Source organism: Paramisgurnus dabryanus, chromosome 2 (assembly GCF_030506205.2).
Source record: "Paramisgurnus dabryanus chromosome 2, PD_genome_1.1, whole genome shotgun sequence".
NCBI lineage: Eukaryota > Metazoa > Chordata > Actinopteri > Cypriniformes > Cobitidae > Paramisgurnus > Paramisgurnus dabryanus.
Window position 1 is genome coordinate 19,753,766 of NC_133338.1, and position 19,433 is coordinate 19,773,198.

Here is a 19,433-nt window from a genome sequence, read left to right on the forward strand (position 1 = left end):
TCCCTGTGTCATGAGATACAGAGGTTTTGTAATGCACTTCAGTGCAAGTATATTAAGAGGACTGCGCATGTGCACAAGCAGTGACCGCCTGGTTTTTAAACTTGTTTAAACAGAATTTTCTGTAACTGTCATGCTCAGAGAGCGTGAGTCAGGTTTTCACTTCCTGAATTTGAGTCACATGAATGACGAATAACTTCCTGCTTAGATTTATCTTTAAGGCGTTTTAACTTACATTATCGTGGAAATAAGACTAACGTTAGCCTACATGGATGCCAGTGTTTTACTTTCTCCCCGATATGCATTCATGACCGATTTTTGCAAAGCCAGTCGTCTGAACATTAAGTTGCAAAATAATAAATCGCATGGTATACAGTACACGAGAGTTTCCTGTTTAGAGAAGAATGACACAAAAGATAGAAAATCTCTCAGTATAATGCAGTTGTCATGTACCAACAGGAGTAACACACAGAGAACAAGGGCTCAAGTGCAAAATACCGCCGTCTGTTAATTTTCGTTTCTCCAGAAATCGTATTTCATTACTTAAACGCAGCTCTGCAAATTCGGTCACACCGCTGATTGGTCAATCGCGAAGGGTTGAACCAAAGACTTCCTTAGTTGCTTTCGATTTTGAGGATTAAGTGGAGAGTACAAGAGACTTTTTATATTATACGCACCTGACAATCCAGCGGGTTTCTAAAGTCATTCCCAGATCAATTGCAATGCAAGCAAAAATGAGAAACGGATTATTATCGATTGGACTTTTCATGGCAGCAATAGGTAAAGTATAGCTATTTTTTTTGCAATAGTCTACATTGCTGAAAAGGGAAATTTTGAAATATGCAGCAAATATGTGTTCACTCTTACGGAGCCTTAATAATCATGCATTACTGCTATACGATAATTTAGGCACAAGCTACAAATAATATTACTATATCCAAATATGGTGTTTGTTAGTGGAAACCTTATATAACAGAAATATAGAACATCACAATTGACAGCAGTATAAAGCAAACACTGACAAATAGTTTAATCCTTTTATGTTTCGTTTATTTATTAGAACCGTCTTATGAATTAGTTTCTCGCATAGTTTTCGGTAATAACCTACTTTCAGTTTCCCTACTTGACTTGTAGACAACCCCATAAAGAAAAAAAAACGTGTCATAAATCTGAATTCCCAAAGCCTTCAACTACCCTTACGAAAATTAGCCATGGTTTTATTGTGGTAAAAGTGTAGTAGCCGTTTGTGTGTGTGTGTGTGTGTGTGTGTGTGTGTGTGTGTGTGTATTGATTAATATCAGCAAAACATGGTTTTACTGCACCAACCATGGTTTAACTATGTTTTTTGAAAACCATGGTTGTCATAACTATGGTTATTTTACAATAACCATGTTTTTTGGTTTTAACTGTAGTAATACCATGGTTCAATTTCGTAAGGGTAGTTACAGTCAATAACAAAAATGTAAAAGAAACCTAAGCAGGGTCTTTATTAATCTTAAATGTTTCTCATGAAGTTGAGATGAGAACAATTTTGACTGAACAGAAATAGAAGCCTCGCCATAGAAACAAGGAAAGAATCAATCACAGTTGTCAGCGGTTACATTTGTATCATTCCTCTGAAGTAATGATCGCTAATCACGTGTAAAATGCTGGATTGTCACATTTCCTCGTTGGGAAATCCAGGCATGTGCTTGTGACTGCCATTCAAGGAGGAAGTGAATGTACACTCACCAGCCATTTTATAAAGAACACCTTGCACCTGGTTGGACACCCTTTTGGCAGTGGGCCTTTTTAGTTTTAGGTCCCCCTAAACAAAATTTGGCACAATATCAACCCAGTTTGGAGCTGTAACTAGACGTGTTGTTTTAACTTATTTTAAAGCCCCACTGTGGGTTTTTATTGTTGTTTATATGTCTATGTTGTGTTTTTTCTATTATATTTTAAGACCAGCCATGTGCAAATTCATCATTCAGCACCACTGCTGAGTATTCTCTCCATAAAATTTTAGACAGTCTCACTCCCGCGGTTTATAATCGCATTGGTTTCCAACGTAACAAACATGTAACCATCATATCAACCGAGTTAAACGCATAGATCATTCGAGTAAGATGATATGTTTGGTTGCCACATAGACTGCTTCAGCTCTGCTTCTGTACTGCTCACACATGCAGAGTGAGTGCTGTTAACACTGACGCTTAAAGATTATTGCAGTTATGTGACTAAATCTGCCCAATGTTGCATCTATTTACTTCTATATCTATGGTCAAAGGTGGTGCTAAAGAGTGGAGGCAGGTACTAAATTGCATATTCATAGATTCGCGTGCACTAAAGGCCGCGGTATACTTTTTTTCCGCGTCCGCGTCCGGCTCGCGCGCGCACGCGTCCGCGCAGCTTTTCGAGTATACTCCCCGCGTCTACACGCGGATGGCCGCGTTCGACACTATACGCAATACAAATGATTTCTAATTCAAATTATTAGTCTAACAGGCTGTCAGGGCAGCACTGATTTGGGGACATTTACAGTACATTAAAACATTAGGTTAGGAGAAGAAAAGTAACTGATCCACCATTGCAAACACAGTTTAGAACAAACAACAAGACAACAAAGAACAGGAATCAAACAAACATGCTCCAGAGCTTTCTGTTCTTGGAAGAAGTAAAAGTTAAAGAAGAAAAACCATAGTGTGTGTGCAAATGCTGTCTATTTCCTTTGTATAATTGTTTATAGTGGAGTGCTGTCTAAATATTTTCACGCGCATGCGCTGTTGTACGCGGACTGTCCGCGCGGTCTCAAATTTTGGGCTGCACGCGGACGGTCCGCGCGGCCGGCCGCGGACCCTCTTGATGACGAAAATGACGTCATGCGGACGGCGCGCATACGCGGACGTCCCTAGTATACTTTCGGCTTAAAGGAACAGTATGTAGGATTGTGGCCAAAACTGGTATTGCAATCACAAAACGTGTGGCTAAAACTGGTACTGCAATCGCACAGCTGGTGGCCAATATACCAAACGACAACATAAACATCAGTTGAGGGCTGCAACTCCACTTTTTAAATGACAATATCCTGGCTGGAACGCTGTTGTCAGTGATATAAGTATTTGAAATGAAAATGATTTCTTAATGTCTAGTGACATAGCAGGACCATTTAATGATTAATTGATATAAATTTCTTACATACTGTTCCTTTAAATGAGGCAAGGGTGTAGAGTTACATTCAAGCTGCTTTAAAGCTTGAGGAAATAACTGTGACAGGTAAAACTTACATATGCTATTATGATTCTCAAAGATGACCTTCTTGACTTCAGTGAGCCTTTAATGCTTGTTTAGTATTAAAGTAATTTTAAGTAATCCCCATGCCCATTTGAAAGTTTGTTAAGGCTCCCATTTTTTGTGCCAATAATTGTATCTTTTTTCATACTCTGATTCTAACAATCTGTGTGGATCTTTCTCCTCAGCTCTCACCTCAGGTGAATATGTTTCAGACTCCAACAAAACAACCCTAAAACCCAGTACCACAGCTGTTGCTTCAAACACAACAACCCCACACCCCAATACCACGGCTGTTCCTTCAAATACAACAACCCCACACCCCAATACCACGGCTGTTCCTTCAAATACAACAACCCCACACCCCAATACCACGGCTGTTCCTTCAAATACAACAACCCCACACCCCAATACCACGGCTGTACCTTCAAACGCAACAACCCCACACCCCAATACCACGGCTGTACCTTCAAACGCAACAACCCCACACTCCAATTCTACAACTACTGCACATACTACACCAGTGCCACAGCCGACACCACCTACCAACGCCACCGTGGGACATTATAATGTTACTAGCGATAATAAAGCATGTATTATGGCTGAGTTTGCAATCAAGATTGTTGTGAACAACAGCGAGGTAAGATGTTTTCTGGACTTATTTGACATTGCAGATCTTTTCCATGATCTTTCTTGTTATTTTTTTCTGGAGTAATGTTAAAAGTTATCAAGAATATTTTTTGTTTCTGTAGGTTAATGGGACATTCATTGTTCAGCCGAGCAAAACCAGTTCCTCTGGGAGCTGCAAAGATACATCGCCAGTGGCTGATATGATTCTCGATTTCAAAGAAGGCCAAATTGCCCTTAAATTTAGAAACGTAAGTCACTTTTTCTTTTGCCTTGTTTTAGAATTTTATAGACAGCATTTAACTGCATACACCTTCGTGTGTGATGTAATTTAATTTAAAATCTAAATTGTTTAAATAATTATTATTGTTAGTTTAAAGTTAACATTATGTTTTAATTAAGATGTCTGAATCAAAGCAAATTGAACTTCACCAAGTATGTTATTTAATACATTTCCAAACAAAATACACTGTTAAAAGTAAACCCCAAAACCCTCTAATTGCATCTGAAATCAGCTAAATTAGCTTTTATTTACCAGGCTCTTATGTTTAGGTTCAGTATTTTTAACATAATGTCAGTGAAAAAGATATTGAATTGCATGGCTTTTACAAAGTGTCACTTTAGTCTTTTATTGGTATCTAACAAATTTGACTGTCTTTTGCCGAAAAACCCTCTAAGTGCATGCAATATTTTTGGGGGGTAATTCCTCAGATTCTGTCAATAAAACTGTATTTCTGAATGGCAGGACTTTAAGGGGATTTGAAGTGAAGGTATCTGGTGAGCATATAATACGTGTCAATAGAATTAGTTAACTCTTTCCCTGTCAGTATTTTAAAAAAAAGTTGCCAGCCAGCGCCAGCATTTTTCATGATTTTCACAAAAGTTTAATGCCTTCCAGAAAGTGTTCTTCTTTAAATATATAAACAAACAATATATCAGATGAAAGAACAGACCCTCTGCTTTCAAACAAAAAAAACTGTTTCATCCTACCTTCATGAGTTCAATTTTGAGCAAAAAGCTGAGATGATTCCATTTTTGCGAAGGACTTTTTGATAGAGATCAGATGCAAAGCGATCTTTAAAACATACTCGAAGTTCTTTCTCTTTCACGTGAGGCGCTACTTCTGGGTTGTATAAGTTGCACCTGGTGGATAATAGCGGTATTGCGGAAAGAAGGAAAATCTCGTTATTGGCTGGGAAGCGTTTTCTCTTAATTGACGAGATATCTCGTCAATGGCGGTGAAAGAGTTAATTATCTCATTTTTGAGATAGGTGGCGTTTAGCTGCTTTTGAATCTGAGCCCCTCAATTGTAATTAGAGTTGTTCCGATACTAGTATCGGAAATGCGGCCGATACCACAAAAAATTCTGGCATCGGAATGGGCGAGTACTTGAACCCATGTACCGATCCGATACCATTTTCTTAATAAACCTAGTTATGCCCAGTTGTAGCTAACACTAAAGCTAACGCTGCAAAGCGAAACTAATTTCTTCTTCGCTGCTCTGAATGCGAACACTAGGAAGTTACCACCGGGTGTGCCTCATAAGTCTTGAAAAGTGAAGCCTCTGGCTCTTTGATCGCCCCTTGGTGGCTGGCTGCAGTACAAGTCATAACCCCGCCCTCTCCATTCAAACAAATGGGACTCTGCTATAAAAAAAAATAATTATTTACACTTCCAATAAAAGTTTCCGAAAGATAGTTTTAGTCCTTTTAAGCAGTTGTTATCACATTGATATATGTTCAAGTGTTCATTTTTGTGATAACTTTCATTTTAGCTAGTTATTTGATGCTATAGAAACGGGGCGTGTCGTTAAGATTGGCGTGGTTTAATTGGTCGCGTGAGCGTTTGGGCGGAAGTTTGATACCGCGGCTCCGCCTCTGGCTCCACGGACGATTCCTTCTGCGCATGCCCTGGCTCCAAACTGACGTTTTTACGTAACATGGCGGCGACCGTGGACGGACCTTTCTGGCTTCAATTCATTACAATGGAGGGAGGCGACGTTGCGTCGTCCATCTTTTTTTACAGTCTATGGTTACCACATGCGTGACGCAACTACTGTTTAGAACGGCGAAGGAATGAAAGCATCCAGCCGTATGTCCGCTGTTTTTTAGTATTTCAGACTAATAAAACATCGACATACTCAACGGAATCCGCGCCCGCAGATTTCCGCAGAGAACTCTGCAGATTTAATGCCCGTGATTGACAAGCACACATGCCCGTGCTTGAGCGTGTTTGTGACCAGTCATTGACAACAGGCACACATGCATAGCCTCGCGCGTTTGTGAGCAGCATTGACAAGTACATAAACCCTGCGCGTGCTGTTTGCTGTGATTGTTTTTAATGATAAGAGCATGAACCGTTTGATATTTGAGATGAAATAAAATTTACCACTGAGTTTTACCGCAGATCTTACTTGTCTCTGTCGTCTATGTGACGCGACAGTCAGCACTCAGCACATAGCACATCATCATTTCAAATCAGTTTACAAGACGAATGCTCTTGTTATGTATAAAGTTTACATTGCGTTGTAAAAATGATGAAATTATACGTGCTTAATTCATAACGAGAACGTATTAACACAAGCTTTTTTATTCTGCTATAATATATATTAACAATAATACATGTAATTTTAGGCTACAAACTTTAATTTTATCTTGACATGCACATTATCTAGTTCATGTTGGTCCAGTTTATTTCAGAGGACTCATTGGTTTGGTGTATTCATTTTAGATTAAATTTTGTAATATTTAATAGCTTAAATTCTTTAATTTAAAACCATCCCGCAGAATTCCGCAGATTTTTCCAATTATTCTAAAACTAAAATACCCTTTCAGTGTAGTGTTAGATTTGTGGCTTGTTTTCTCTGAGGAAAAATAAATATTACTGTCAAATGTCTTTCAGAAAATAAAAATACTCTAGTTCACTGTATTTATTTGTTCATGTTTTATACAGGAATAAGTCTGAAGCACACCAACAGTTATATCCACTCATACAGGGCTAGTAGTATGTACAGCTGTATATTATACAGATACACATATCGGATCGGTACTCGGCCGATACCCTGAGCCCAGGTATCGGAATCGGTATCAGGAAGAGAAAAATGGTATCGGAACATCTTTAATTGTAATCAAGCAGAAAGTTGGAGCACCATTGACTTCCAGACTTAAAAAGTCAAATACTATAAAAGCTTTAATAACTTGAGGGAGAGTAAATTATGACCTAATTAAATTAAGGTTATGTGACAGAACATATTTTACATTGCAGTTTTTTTACATATGTGTCACCAATCATTGTACAAAAGTTTCTATGAAACATATGAATTCTTGCAAAAAAAAAAAAAGCATAAAGACTTTCTGTACAATCTGGGTTTGTGTTGTTTAGAAACAGGAACCTTGACAGGAGGAAGTTTAAAAGATAGATTGAGAATTATTTCTGCCCGATAAAAACCTGAGCTGCCTTATGTCTAAAACACAAAATAAGCACATGGCGCAAGGTGCTTGTAGCAGAATGATTAAGATATGGTGACTTATCATGTATATTATGCTAGAGTCTTATACATGATACTTGTTACTTATTAATGAACCCGGTTTCAACAAACTTGTTCGGTTTGTTTTGTGGTGTGTACTTTGATCTTAAATGACACCTATTGTCCGATTCACAATTTTTAATTTCCTTTGGTGTGTTAGTGTGTGTTAACAATATGCAAAAGGTACAAACCCCAAAGTGAACAATGACATAAGTTGTTGTTTCCAACGTAAATCTCTTTTCTTTGACTACAACAAACACACAGATTGTAGAAAACGGTTTATTCAGAGGTATTCAGACCAATCACAACGTGCAGATTAGCTGGCCAATCAGGGACACAGAGCTTTTTAGATCGATGAGCTTTGTACAAAATCTGTGCGTTTCAGGATAAGAGTGAAATCTGGAGCTACAAAAATGTACAGTATGTGGAATTTTTTTTTTTTAACCATAAACCATGCGAACACATTGTATTATACCAAATACACAAAATACCGTTGTTTTTTTTGCAACAAAATAGGTACCCTTTAACACCATAAATGTATTATTTATTAGTCTGAGGTAGTAATATGCGTAGTACTTCCGCTTTCAGCAATCTTTGTGCATGTCCACTTCCGTTGGATCGAAATGCCAGTTCTGCTGGTCCAGATTGAACAGAAAAGTTGTTGAGAAAAGTACTAAAGGAATGATGGTGTTGTAGAAATGTAGTAAAGTAAAAATACAGATAATTTGTTGAAAAATTTAAGTGAAAAGTATGCACTATAGATTCTACTTAAGTAAAGATACAAAAATGTGGAACATTTTCTTAAATACAGTAACAAAGTATTTATACTTCGTTAATTTACATTCCACCACTGCCTAACAGGATAACTCCGTCTAAAGTGGACATGCACAAAGTTAACAAGTCTCGCCCACAAAACCCGGAAGCGTGATAATCCCCTTTAATAAAGCTCACAGATCATTTGTTAAAAAACACAGTATTCCAAAACAAATTTAATTTTGACTATAAATGATGGTAAGCACGCAGCTGATTGTAAGCATTGACTTCCATAGTAAAGAAAAATATTATGGAAGTATTGCGATAAATGATGAAGAAGATATTCCGATAAATGCTGGTTTATCGGCACACAGTCGACGGAACCAATTGAATTCCATTTTATTTATTTTTTTCTTACTAAGGAAGTCAATGGTTACAGCAGCTGTGTGCTTACCATCATTTATCAGAATTTCTTTTTTGTGTTCATCAGAATAAAGACATTCTACAATAGGTTAAGAAATCCCTTAGAAATATTTCTTCCTTTTTCACAGCAACTATATGTTACATTGTAGTACAGTGTATGAAACATATGTGAGTCACTTTAATGAGTGTTCGCAATTGTATTTTTAATGGTACTTTATCTTTGGGTTTTCCAGAATGATACATCAAAAATGGTCTATGTGGAGACTTTGGAATTTAACCTGAACTATGCTTTCAAGTCTGGAGGTAAATCCCCTGTCATATGACTACAATAAAACAACCACAACACTACATGTCTTTAATTCCCAGGACTTTTTCCTGTGAAGTACACACATATGGTTTTTTTTTTTTGCAAATAATTTTAACACCAAATGAAGTAAATATGTGTATTAGTTTGTATTTATGGAACCATGACTTTCCTTGCAGCCAAAGATACAAAAATGCACTAAATACAAATTCTTGCAACAAAACCAAAATACTGTTTATGCTTTGTCCTCATTTAGGAATGAAAATACAGTTTAATAATAACTTACTCAGTAGTGGTTTGATTTGACTGTATGTTTTACTGCTTCATTTTCTTTTTGTTACTATAATGATAACCAAGGCTAAAATAAACACCAGGTTAACCAGTTTGACAGACTCGCACAGTAAGTCACATGTAGCCAAGAAAGAATAAGGAAGTACATATCTCATTTTGTACAGTAGATGTTACTTTGTGATGAAAAGTCAATGTATGAGTATGCATATAATTTTTAAGCCAAGAATGATCAACTTAAGGCATATACAGTATGAATGTATTTAAAAACATGTTATTTAAAGAATATTCCTGGTCTCATGTAATATTCAGTTACTGCATTGGTCTCTGTTTCGATCATTGTTAGCCTAAGCATTACATTAGAATGAAGAGTAGGTTGAGCATTGGTTAATTTTTGTCATGTTGTGCACTAACAGCTAATAATAAAAAATATTGTTATTTTTGTCAATAAAGCGAAGATGAATTACGACGGGAAAAATCATTCTCTCCAGCTGTTTGCCTCAGCCGCAGAGCACTCGTATTCCTGCAAGTCTGTGAAGGTGTTCATGGGGAAAGGGGTGCATCTGCATTTTACCAGCAACAAAGTTCAGGCCTTCAACATCAAGAACAAAGAGTTTGGAAAGGGTAAGTCAACTTTCTATTATAATGACTGAGGACAACAATGTCAAATCACTATTTTATAAACAATAAAATGTGCAAATCAGAAAAACAAATGAATTTATAAAAGTATAAGACACTAAAGTTTTGTGTATACTCCTCAACTTTTGTTCTGACATTCAATACAGTGCAAAGACTGTTGCAAAAATGTGATAGAAATGTAAGAGAGCTGGTTAAACCAGTCTATAGTTCATGTTTTCCTAAGATTCAGCCAGATGAATCTAAACAACTTGTATAGGAAAAATAACTGCCTACCCAACAACATATTAAAGCAATAGTTCACCCTATGAAATTCACTTAAAATGTATTGACCCCTATGCTATCCCAGATATATATGACTTTCCTTTCTTCAGTTAAACAGATAACAGATAATTTTATATTAAAATGCCTCCATGTTATATGGGATCAAAAATACTCTATTTCTGTTGAAAGGAAATGCTAGGTCTATATTTTGAGGTTCAAAAACTAATTGGCTATGTGAACAGATCAGGGCCGGGTTTCCCAAAAGCATTGTAAGGCTAAGTTGATCGTTAAAACGATCGTACGAATCATCTTAGAATTACGGGCCGTTTCCCAAAAGCTTCGTAGCTTAAGTAGCACTTGAAAATCATCGTAGATCTACGAGTGCTCTGGAGTAATCGTTCATTCATAAGTGCATCTTAAGACAGCAGTGTTACAAGGTCACCTGCAGGACAACCAGCAAATTGCACTCCTGCAATAACGATAATGTAATGTTTTAAATGTAGGCTATATTTATTTATTGGGGTTTTCTTTGATTATTTGTTTAAATTACTTTAATATAATATATTTAAAATTAAAACGAGAAATCAAATTTAATTGAATAAACATAGATTAATAAAGAAGGAAAACATATTTGGTACAATTTTGGTAAAAGTTGGTACTAGCAAATTGATAAATGGTTCCTACCAATTGCTGCTATAATTCCTCAGGCTACAGTAAAAAAAAATGTTTTGAAGGGTATGTCATCTGATTAAAGAAACCAAATAAATATTTACGGTACAATGCAATAATCCCTAATAATAAATATAACATAACTATAAGATAAAATGCAAGAGGGCATTTTGCAGTGGGACGAGTCCTAACTAAATACGGAAAAGAATATTTCATTATGAACAATTTTAAAACATTTAAAAGGTCATTGAACAATAATAAAAAATATTATAAAAATATTTGTGCACAAAGGCTAAAGATCATTAGCCTAAACAAGCTTCTGCTACAAATTCGAGTCATTCTATTGGTGACATTTCAGCACTTGACAAACGGATAGCGACTCGTAAGTAGCACTTAAAACCCAGCTGCAAGCGATCGTTTCACGTTCATCTTTGGGAAACGCACGTAAATAAACAACGAATGTTCGTTAAGTAGCTCGTAGAAAGCACTCTTAAGTGCTAAGTTCAATCGTTATCGGGAAACCCAGCCCAGGCCACTTAATTCAAATATGGGGGCATGTAAAGCATCAATGAGATTGGAAGATACTATGTGCCACCATATTTGAATTTTGTGCTTTCAGTGAGATTAAACTATTGTCTGACCTTTTTAATTTTTCATTTTCAATAAAATTTTTTGGTGTGAGTTAAGGAAAAGATATTTATCTTAATATGTTACACTCTGTGTGTTTGTACAACAGCTGATCTGTGCAAGGCTGATCAACCTGACTACCGCGTTCCCATCGCTGTGGGCATCATACTTGTCATCCTCATCGTCATTGTCGTCATTGCTTACCTAATCAGCAGAAAACGGAGGACTGATGGTTACCAGTCTCTTTAAAAACCTGGAAACACTCACTTAGCAGATGTACTACCAACATTACCAGTTTATGGGGAATGTTAATGTTTTGTGAATTTTAAGTTAATGTTACTCAAGTACTGATGAACATGGATCATCTAAAATACTTCATACAATAGCAAAGGGTCTGTGAAATGCAGGCATGCTGCATAATAACACAGGTGCTGTGGCTGCATCACTATAAAATCATGTTACAATGCAAACAGCTTAGAGCATATCTGCCTAACAAAGGCAAAAGACCTTAACTTGCTACACCTTACTATAGCGAGTTAAGTTCTTTTACTTTTGTATCGGCCTACCTTCATAAAATTACCATTTTTTTTAACTTAATCAACTGACATAGAGGGATGTTAATTCTTTACTGTTGCTTAGCCTGAACTGCTCACATCTAATGCATTTTCTGTACTTAGAGGCCAAGGTTAATCAGATGTACATAAGACAACAAGGGCACCATAAAAGGGAATTTAGTTGCTTACATGCTTTGTTTCATGAATATATTATGCATTGTACTTTGTAATTAAATATAAAAAGGAATTTAATGAGCAGGCACATCCCTGTTTTAGTCTACAGTATAGTTATTTTAAGAATTATACATTTATTCTATTTCTGCTGGTTTCAGACTAAAGGGCTTTGCTGTATTGTGTTTTGATGTGATACTGTAACTAAAGATGAATTTGAAACAGAATGCACTGAATGCAGTAGTATGTAGTCACGTTTTGTTTACAACCAATAAAATAAATAAAAACTATGTGTTTTTTTGCTAAATATACACATTTTGATTACGTAACTCTTAACTACATTACTATGATGAATTTGTTCGGCCCAGTTGTGGTAGATGTCTGAGTGAACCTTGTCAAGACTATGACAGAAATGGTGTAGTCTCGACAGAGAAGCACAGTGGTGATGATATGGGTAGAACATCCCAGGTAAAAATAAAGTATACTTTAATGTACTAAAAATCTGCTTAAATACCAGCAAGTTTATTTTTAGCACTAATTTTGTGCTAAATAATAGTGTAAAAGTTATACACTATGATATTCTAACTAAAATTATAGTTCTTCAGTTTTACCTTAGTGTACTTGAAAAAATATACTAAATACCAATAAAACTTAAACTGTTTTTAGTGTATTCAAATAAATGTTTTCTCAAAATATCACAGCTGAGTACACTTAGATGTTTATCTTAGTCCCCATGAAATCAAAATGACACTTTTTTCCTTTTAGTAAAGGCTAAATATGTTAGGTTTAAGGATAAACGGGTATGGTCCAAATTCTTTTAAAACGTATAGTTTGGCACATGCGTGAGAGAAAGTTAAGCGACACAGCCCGTCCACCAAAGGTACGATTTTGCGATTAAACATAGAGATGGACAAGCTAAAAAGTTTTGAATGTCTGTGTTTTTTGCTATATGTAAACAATGAAATGTTATTGTACAACATACTTATAAATGTTAAATTACAAAATATTTGTTCATAATATATAAAATAAAAATTTTATTTGTATTCAAACTCACAATAAAATCCATTATTTGGGGACAAAGTGTTATGTCAATGTTTGAGGACCCAAGAAGGGTATCTCCAAATGGATACAAACTCAAAAAGGGGGGGTGGTTTCACACTATGAACTTGTAAACAGGACAGCGCCTCAACCCCGCCCAACGCGTCCTTTTTTGAAAGCTCCGCCTGCTTCGAAGTCTATGCACCATTGGGATCTCCCATCTCCGGTCTGCAGTTATAGTTTCTAAAACATCTGCTGTGTGGAACTTAGTAGGCTACAATTTGTAATATTTGTCGAGTTTTGAAAATAATGTCCAAGGCGCAAAGATTAGCTTTCGTGTGAATGGATGTGTAAATAAATAATCAATCCAGTGTGTTTCCCGATGCTAAGCTACAAAGCTTGCTCGACTTTATGCGGCGCAACAAGAACCGATAGGTGGATGACATCAAAGTACCGTGAGAGCGATTTGAGAAATCATAGGGAGGAGTGATTTCGAATTACTCTCGCGGTACTGTGATGTCATCCGCCCGTCGGTTATGTTAGGGCTGTACTACAGGATCTTTTGGTTGGGGCGCCCTCTGTAGGTTTTCGAGATATACTTTCCAACGAATATAAAATGTTTGATTTTAGACGTGGTCTACATCCATATTTAAATCTTGTTGAAATGTTGTATAATGCAATGTGTTAAAGTATTTTAGCTTTAATGAGACTTTAAAGAGAAATATTCAACCCCACCCGCCCATAAATGATCAATATTACATTGTTTAATATTAATTACAACGGGTTGACATCTGATGTTCCACGGTGAAAAGTGCGCAAAAACAACTACAACAGTGGTTCTCAAACTTTTCCGGAATGCGGACCCCTTTTGTACTATGCATCCCTTCGTGCCACCCCCCCCCCCCCCCAATATAACATTTAAAATTCTAATTAAACAAAAATCTTTAATTATACAATGTAGTGATGTTGATAGCCTTTCTGAGGTGTAATTACACAGAATTTATGATAAATTAATGTATTCTATAAAATGTAATAAAACTGCCCCCCGAACCCAGTTTGAGAACCACTGAGCTACATGGAATGACTGAATGAGCCTCGAGACTCCAGATGTGAAGTGGGCGGAAACTTTTTCAAAACTACACAACAGACTCTCGAGCGGACTCTGCTACGGTGATTTTTTTAGGAAAACTGCACATATACCTTTTCAGGATTTCTTGCCATTATATAATCGAGATTATAACGGATATATTTACGATCAGTATAAACTAGAAGAAAATGTTAAGTAAGTATCTGCCACTGTCACATTTTTGTTCTCTTCTTCTTCTCTTACCCAGCAATTTATTTGAATTATTATCCAAATAACGATGATACCAAAACATATTCGTTTCGCAAGATTGAAAAACGAATCTTATTTATATAACAGGCGAAATCGAGACAGCTGGGTCTTCGGACGCTTCTGCTACGGCAGAGGGGAACCCTGGCCCGAGCGACTTACTGGAAATTACTTTCCAGAAGAACCCCAATCAAAATAAAAAATTCCTAGAAGCAGAGCCCAAGATTTTAGGGGTATATATGAATTCGACATCATTGTAGAATACATTATAATATTATCAAACACTGCTGAGGAATCACCATGCCGTTATTTTCTTTAACAGGTTACAGAGATAATGCTGACCGTCCTCTTCATTACTTCCAAAATGGCTTATTTTTCAGACTGGATAGGAACAAGTGTCGAAATAGGTTGCTCCTGTGTTGTAAGTGTCTGTTGTAATGTTGTAGCCTAATTAGTTTAAAGAAATATTTAGGCTACATATTGGCCTTATCTGGTTTAGTAAATGTGTTCTTTACATTATAAATTGTAAAAGGTAGGATTAAGATTTCAAAACATAAACTACAGCACAGTAAAGTTATTACTCGGATAGTTTAGTTATTATTTGCGATATTTCATGTTATGCATGTTGACTGATTATCAACATTTGGGAAAATGTTGGAAAATGTTTCATAATTCAGCCTTATTTCCTCATTAAACAGGGCATAATAGCTGGTAGTCTGGCAATAGCTGCACAGAATCTCCACTTACGAACAGTAAGTTTGGAAAAGCTCCCATGTGTACAGTAACATTATACAAAATGTATTCTTGTATACTGAAATTTAACTGGAAAAAGGGAAATATGCATTTATTTGTATGTTTCTTTAACAGCTCAAGGCTTGTTTTGGAATGCAGATAGTCACGTGTTTGACATATGGATTCATTCTCATCATCTCATTTGATCTTCAATCAAACCCTGCATATACAGCCTGCTGGTACACCTTGGAGAAGAATGAACTACCATTATGTAAATCTTTATTGGTAAGCAAGCTTAAACTTTTTAAAGGGATACATATCCACCCTCGCTGAACAATTACAGTTTAAAAGTAAAAAAATGAAAGGTAATTTAAAACAACTATACTGAGGTCATTGAGGTGCCCTTTACATTCTTAGAATGGATGTGTGAAAAACAACACAATCAGTTTTAATCATTAAATGCGTTGTCCCAGAATAAACACATATCTGTGTTATTATTGGATTATAACATTTTGTGTTACTTTTAACACAACTTGTGTTTTATTTGATGTGTTAAATAGCATAACACAAAAATGTGTAAAAAAATTAACACATCCTTTCTTAATTAAATATGAAAATATATAATGCTATTTTCACTGGAAAATGTTGTTTGATTTTTTCCACAGATTGGATTTAGTCAAATGGATTTAATAGATAATCTCACGGAAGCGGTTCAGACTGCCCTCTCTATTACACTAGCTGCATATTGCTGCAAGGTTATTCAGTGCTGCTCGCCCAGGTCTCATGAGGTAAGCAATGCAGGATCGTATAGCAAACTAAAGATCAAATGATGCAAAATAGGATTCAGAGTTTGTGACTGTAGACCTTTTCTGTTGTCTTTCAGCCTGTCATCGTTATGAAACCACCCAGAGCTTCAGATTGAAAGGAAGTATATACAAAGAGTATTGACCTGATCATTGTCAGGACTCCATCACTGGCACCATCATCTTCATCATTCACTCCTCCCTCTTGTTTACTCTCACCTGAGTATTGACCCTCTCACCTGTGCACCATCATCTCACTCCCTTTATAACCCGCACTCTCCCATTCATTCTCTGTCTGGTCTCGTCTATGTTTGACTCTCAGACTCACCCGTGTTACAAAGGACTTACCTGTAATCTTCATCATGTCGTGGTCTTCCTCCGATTGTCCCCTCCTACGATCTTTATCTGCCATTCACAAAGAGAGACTCTGTTATTATAAAGCTAACTATTACCGTTTACTCACCATTTCTCATTCACCCGCTGTGTACATTCAATAAACTATATTTATCTTACCTCCTGTCTGCTTCCCGTTCCACTGTGTGACAATCATATTGTTATTACAGCTAGACAAATATACTAATAACATATTTAAAACATTTTAAGACACTAATCCAAAATAGCATGTAAAAGTTTGTCTTGATGTGTAGAGCATTTTTGAAATGTCAACAGAAATGCGCACTATGATTTAATATCTAAAGCAAATTTTTTAGAGAACTATTAAATCTTTCAAAAATTATCTTTAACAGATTATATATTCAGCCAATAAATGGACAGTGTGAATACTCAAATAACTAATATTTTTTTACCATTTTATGTAGATTAGAATGTATGTATTATTGTTTATGTTTCATGTTCCTTGCCAATCTAAAGGCAAAATTCCTGCAGCATATGAATCGTGTATTTATGTATGATGACAAATGAATGCTTGACATTATCTTCAAAATTGAATAAGAAATAACGCAATTTAACATAAGATGAGATTAAAATCTTAAATAGTAATTATTGACATTTTGCATGTTTGAAAAGACTCTTCACAGAAGATAACAATAGGCTGCTTGCAAGAAAAAGTTCAGATCTCTGTTGGGTAATAGTCACACTAAATTTGTTTGTGAGGCCACTGAAAAATTCTACTTCTGTAAAACAAACATGAAAAAGATATTAAATAATAGCTACTGACATTTTACATTATAATATATTAACCCTCAAACGGTCCTTGAGGTCTATATGACCCCAAACGACATTTCATTGGTTAAAAAAAGGTTCCCTTCATCTCAGAGATATAAAACTTTGTGACTTTTCCTAAATAATCTATCTTTACATACACAAAAATCTGGGCTTGATTCGGTTGTTCTAAAGGTATGTAAAAAAAATTAATTAATCTGTCCCTTGGGGTCAGTATGACCCCAATTGAAAGTGAATGGGAAATGCAAAAAAAAAAATCCATTTGTCAAAAAATAAATATTAATAAATCCAGCATAAATTTGAAAATTAAAATAAAAAACTGGAAATTCTTCAACTACACCATTTTCTTGCCTGAAAAATATCGAATTTTTATGAAAATTCACATAAATTATTATCTAAATTTGAATTTAATTTTTTTTTAGATGTAAGAGAACGCTCCTGAACCTCTGTCACCTCCCCTATGCCCTGCATAATTTCCTGTAGACAAATCAATGAATGGATTTACTTTTAACTGCAACACCTAAATAATATTTAACAATGTTTTATAACCAAACACCTTTAGGTTAATAGTGGTTGGCCTTGATAGGACTGGGTCTTCTCCTTCATATAGATGTGTGATCCTCAATAGAATACAGTCAAAGTTCATCTTCGACTTCAGCTCTTCACCTCAAAATAAAACAAACACGATATAATCTTTAGGTTTCAATCAAATATCTTTAACTTCCAAGTAGATTTTATATTGTACCTTGAAAGATTTTAAGTTGCATTACATTTGTTGAGGGGGTGAGACTACAAACACCCCTTTTTCTCGGTCAAATAGGCACCAAATTCTAAATGTTTGTTACTTTCGACTACAAATATGACACACTTTTTAATAAAGATTAATGTTTCTACAGGTGAAATGCTCCTTTAAAAACCTGCAAAAACTCACTTAGCATATGTACTACCAACATTACCAGTTTATGAAAATGTTAATGTTTTGTGAATCTTAAGTTGATGTTACTCAAGTACTGATGAACATGGTGGATCATCTAAAATACTTTTTACAGTTGTACTTTTATTTGCTCTTTTTATTTTCATAAAAACGTCTCGGTTAACCCTCGTTCCCTGAAGGAAGGGAACGGAGACATCACGTCGTGACCGACGAATTGGGAACCGCTCCGCAGGTGACATATCTACTTTGAGAAACTATGAAAACGCCAATGAACTTGGCATGCAGGTATTTGCATAATGCCGGCGCCGGAACCTAAGGCGAAATGCAGAAGGCCGGTCACTACCTGTTCCCTAACCCACGATAGTGAACTAGCTAACTGGGGAAGCGTCTAAACTGAGCGGAGCTAGAACACTGCGGAAGCCACCCCCTAAGAAGGTTGAATGGATGACATAAAAATATGAAACAACCGACAGGTTGCTCATAAGAAGTCTCTGAACAATACATGGTATGCAGAGAGATGCAGAGAAAGCTCTGCTAAGGATTGAACCCCACGGACTATACACACAAATTATCCCCACGTAGGGGACAAATGTGGACGCCTAGCCTACACAGGTTTACAGAAAATACATCAGTGATAGGCTGACAGTGGATGCTCCGCAACATCGGCTATCAGGGTGGAGGAGAGCCAAAAACTGTTTTTGTGACGTTTTTGCCTCGCAGCCTTCCATAATGGTGCAAATGTGCAGCACCAAAATAGAGGCTCCAAGCCGACACACGAGCCGACCCTCGGTGTTCTTAACTAGTTAACAGAAAGAACCCGAGAGGATACCGGCTCGACATGAAAACTATAGAATCTTGTGAACGTATTAGGTCCTCTCCCAAGATGATGCCACACTGCGTGTAGAGTGGGTACGTAAATTAAATGGACAAGGCACGTCTTGCTTCTGATATGCAAGGGCTATAGTATCCACAATCCAATGGGACATCCTCTGCTTGGTGACAGCTTTCCCTTTCTGCTGACCACGAAACAAATAAAGAGCTGGTCTGAGGTCCTAAAGCTTTGCGTCCTGTCTATATACACACGTAGTGCACGAACAGGGCACAACAAAGCCATTGCTGGGTCTGCCTCCTCCGAAGGCAGCGCTTGCAGGTTCACCACCTGATCTCTGAAAGGAGTGGTGGGAACTTTGGGCACGAAGCCGGGCCGGGGTCTCAGTGTTACGCTGGATGCAGCTGGCCCGAACTGAAGGCACGAATCATTGATCGAAAATGCATGAATATCTCCTATCCTTTTAACAGAAG

General features: G+C 36.5%; 2 protein-coding genes across 2 annotated transcripts; both read left to right on the forward strand.

The window, feature by feature from the left end:
- Positions 1 to 490: 490 nt before the first annotated feature.
- cd68 (CD68 molecule) lies at positions 491 to 12,399 on the forward strand. The gene is made up of 6 exons (XM_065269759.2): positions 491 to 777; positions 3,456 to 3,907; positions 4,020 to 4,145; positions 8,830 to 8,899; positions 9,642 to 9,812; positions 11,494 to 12,399. Exons 1-6 carry the CDS (start codon positions 720 to 722, stop codon positions 11,631 to 11,633), a joined length of 1,017 nt encoding a protein of 338 aa, XP_065125831.2. The 5' UTR covers positions 491 to 719; the 3' UTR covers positions 11,634 to 12,399.
- Positions 12,400 to 14,056: 1,657 nt separating this feature from the next.
- Positions 14,057 to 16,527, forward strand: LOC135764849 (membrane-spanning 4-domains subfamily A member 4A-like). The gene is made up of 7 exons (XM_065275530.2): positions 14,057 to 14,429; positions 14,571 to 14,713; positions 14,803 to 14,901; positions 15,179 to 15,232; positions 15,348 to 15,497; positions 15,878 to 16,000; positions 16,096 to 16,527. The coding sequence occupies exons 1-7, from the start codon at positions 14,423 to 14,425 to the stop codon at positions 16,132 to 16,134; spliced, it is 615 nt and encodes a 204-aa protein (XP_065131602.1). The 5' UTR covers positions 14,057 to 14,422; the 3' UTR covers positions 16,135 to 16,527.
- The last annotated feature ends 2,906 nt before the right edge of the window (positions 16,528 to 19,433 follow it).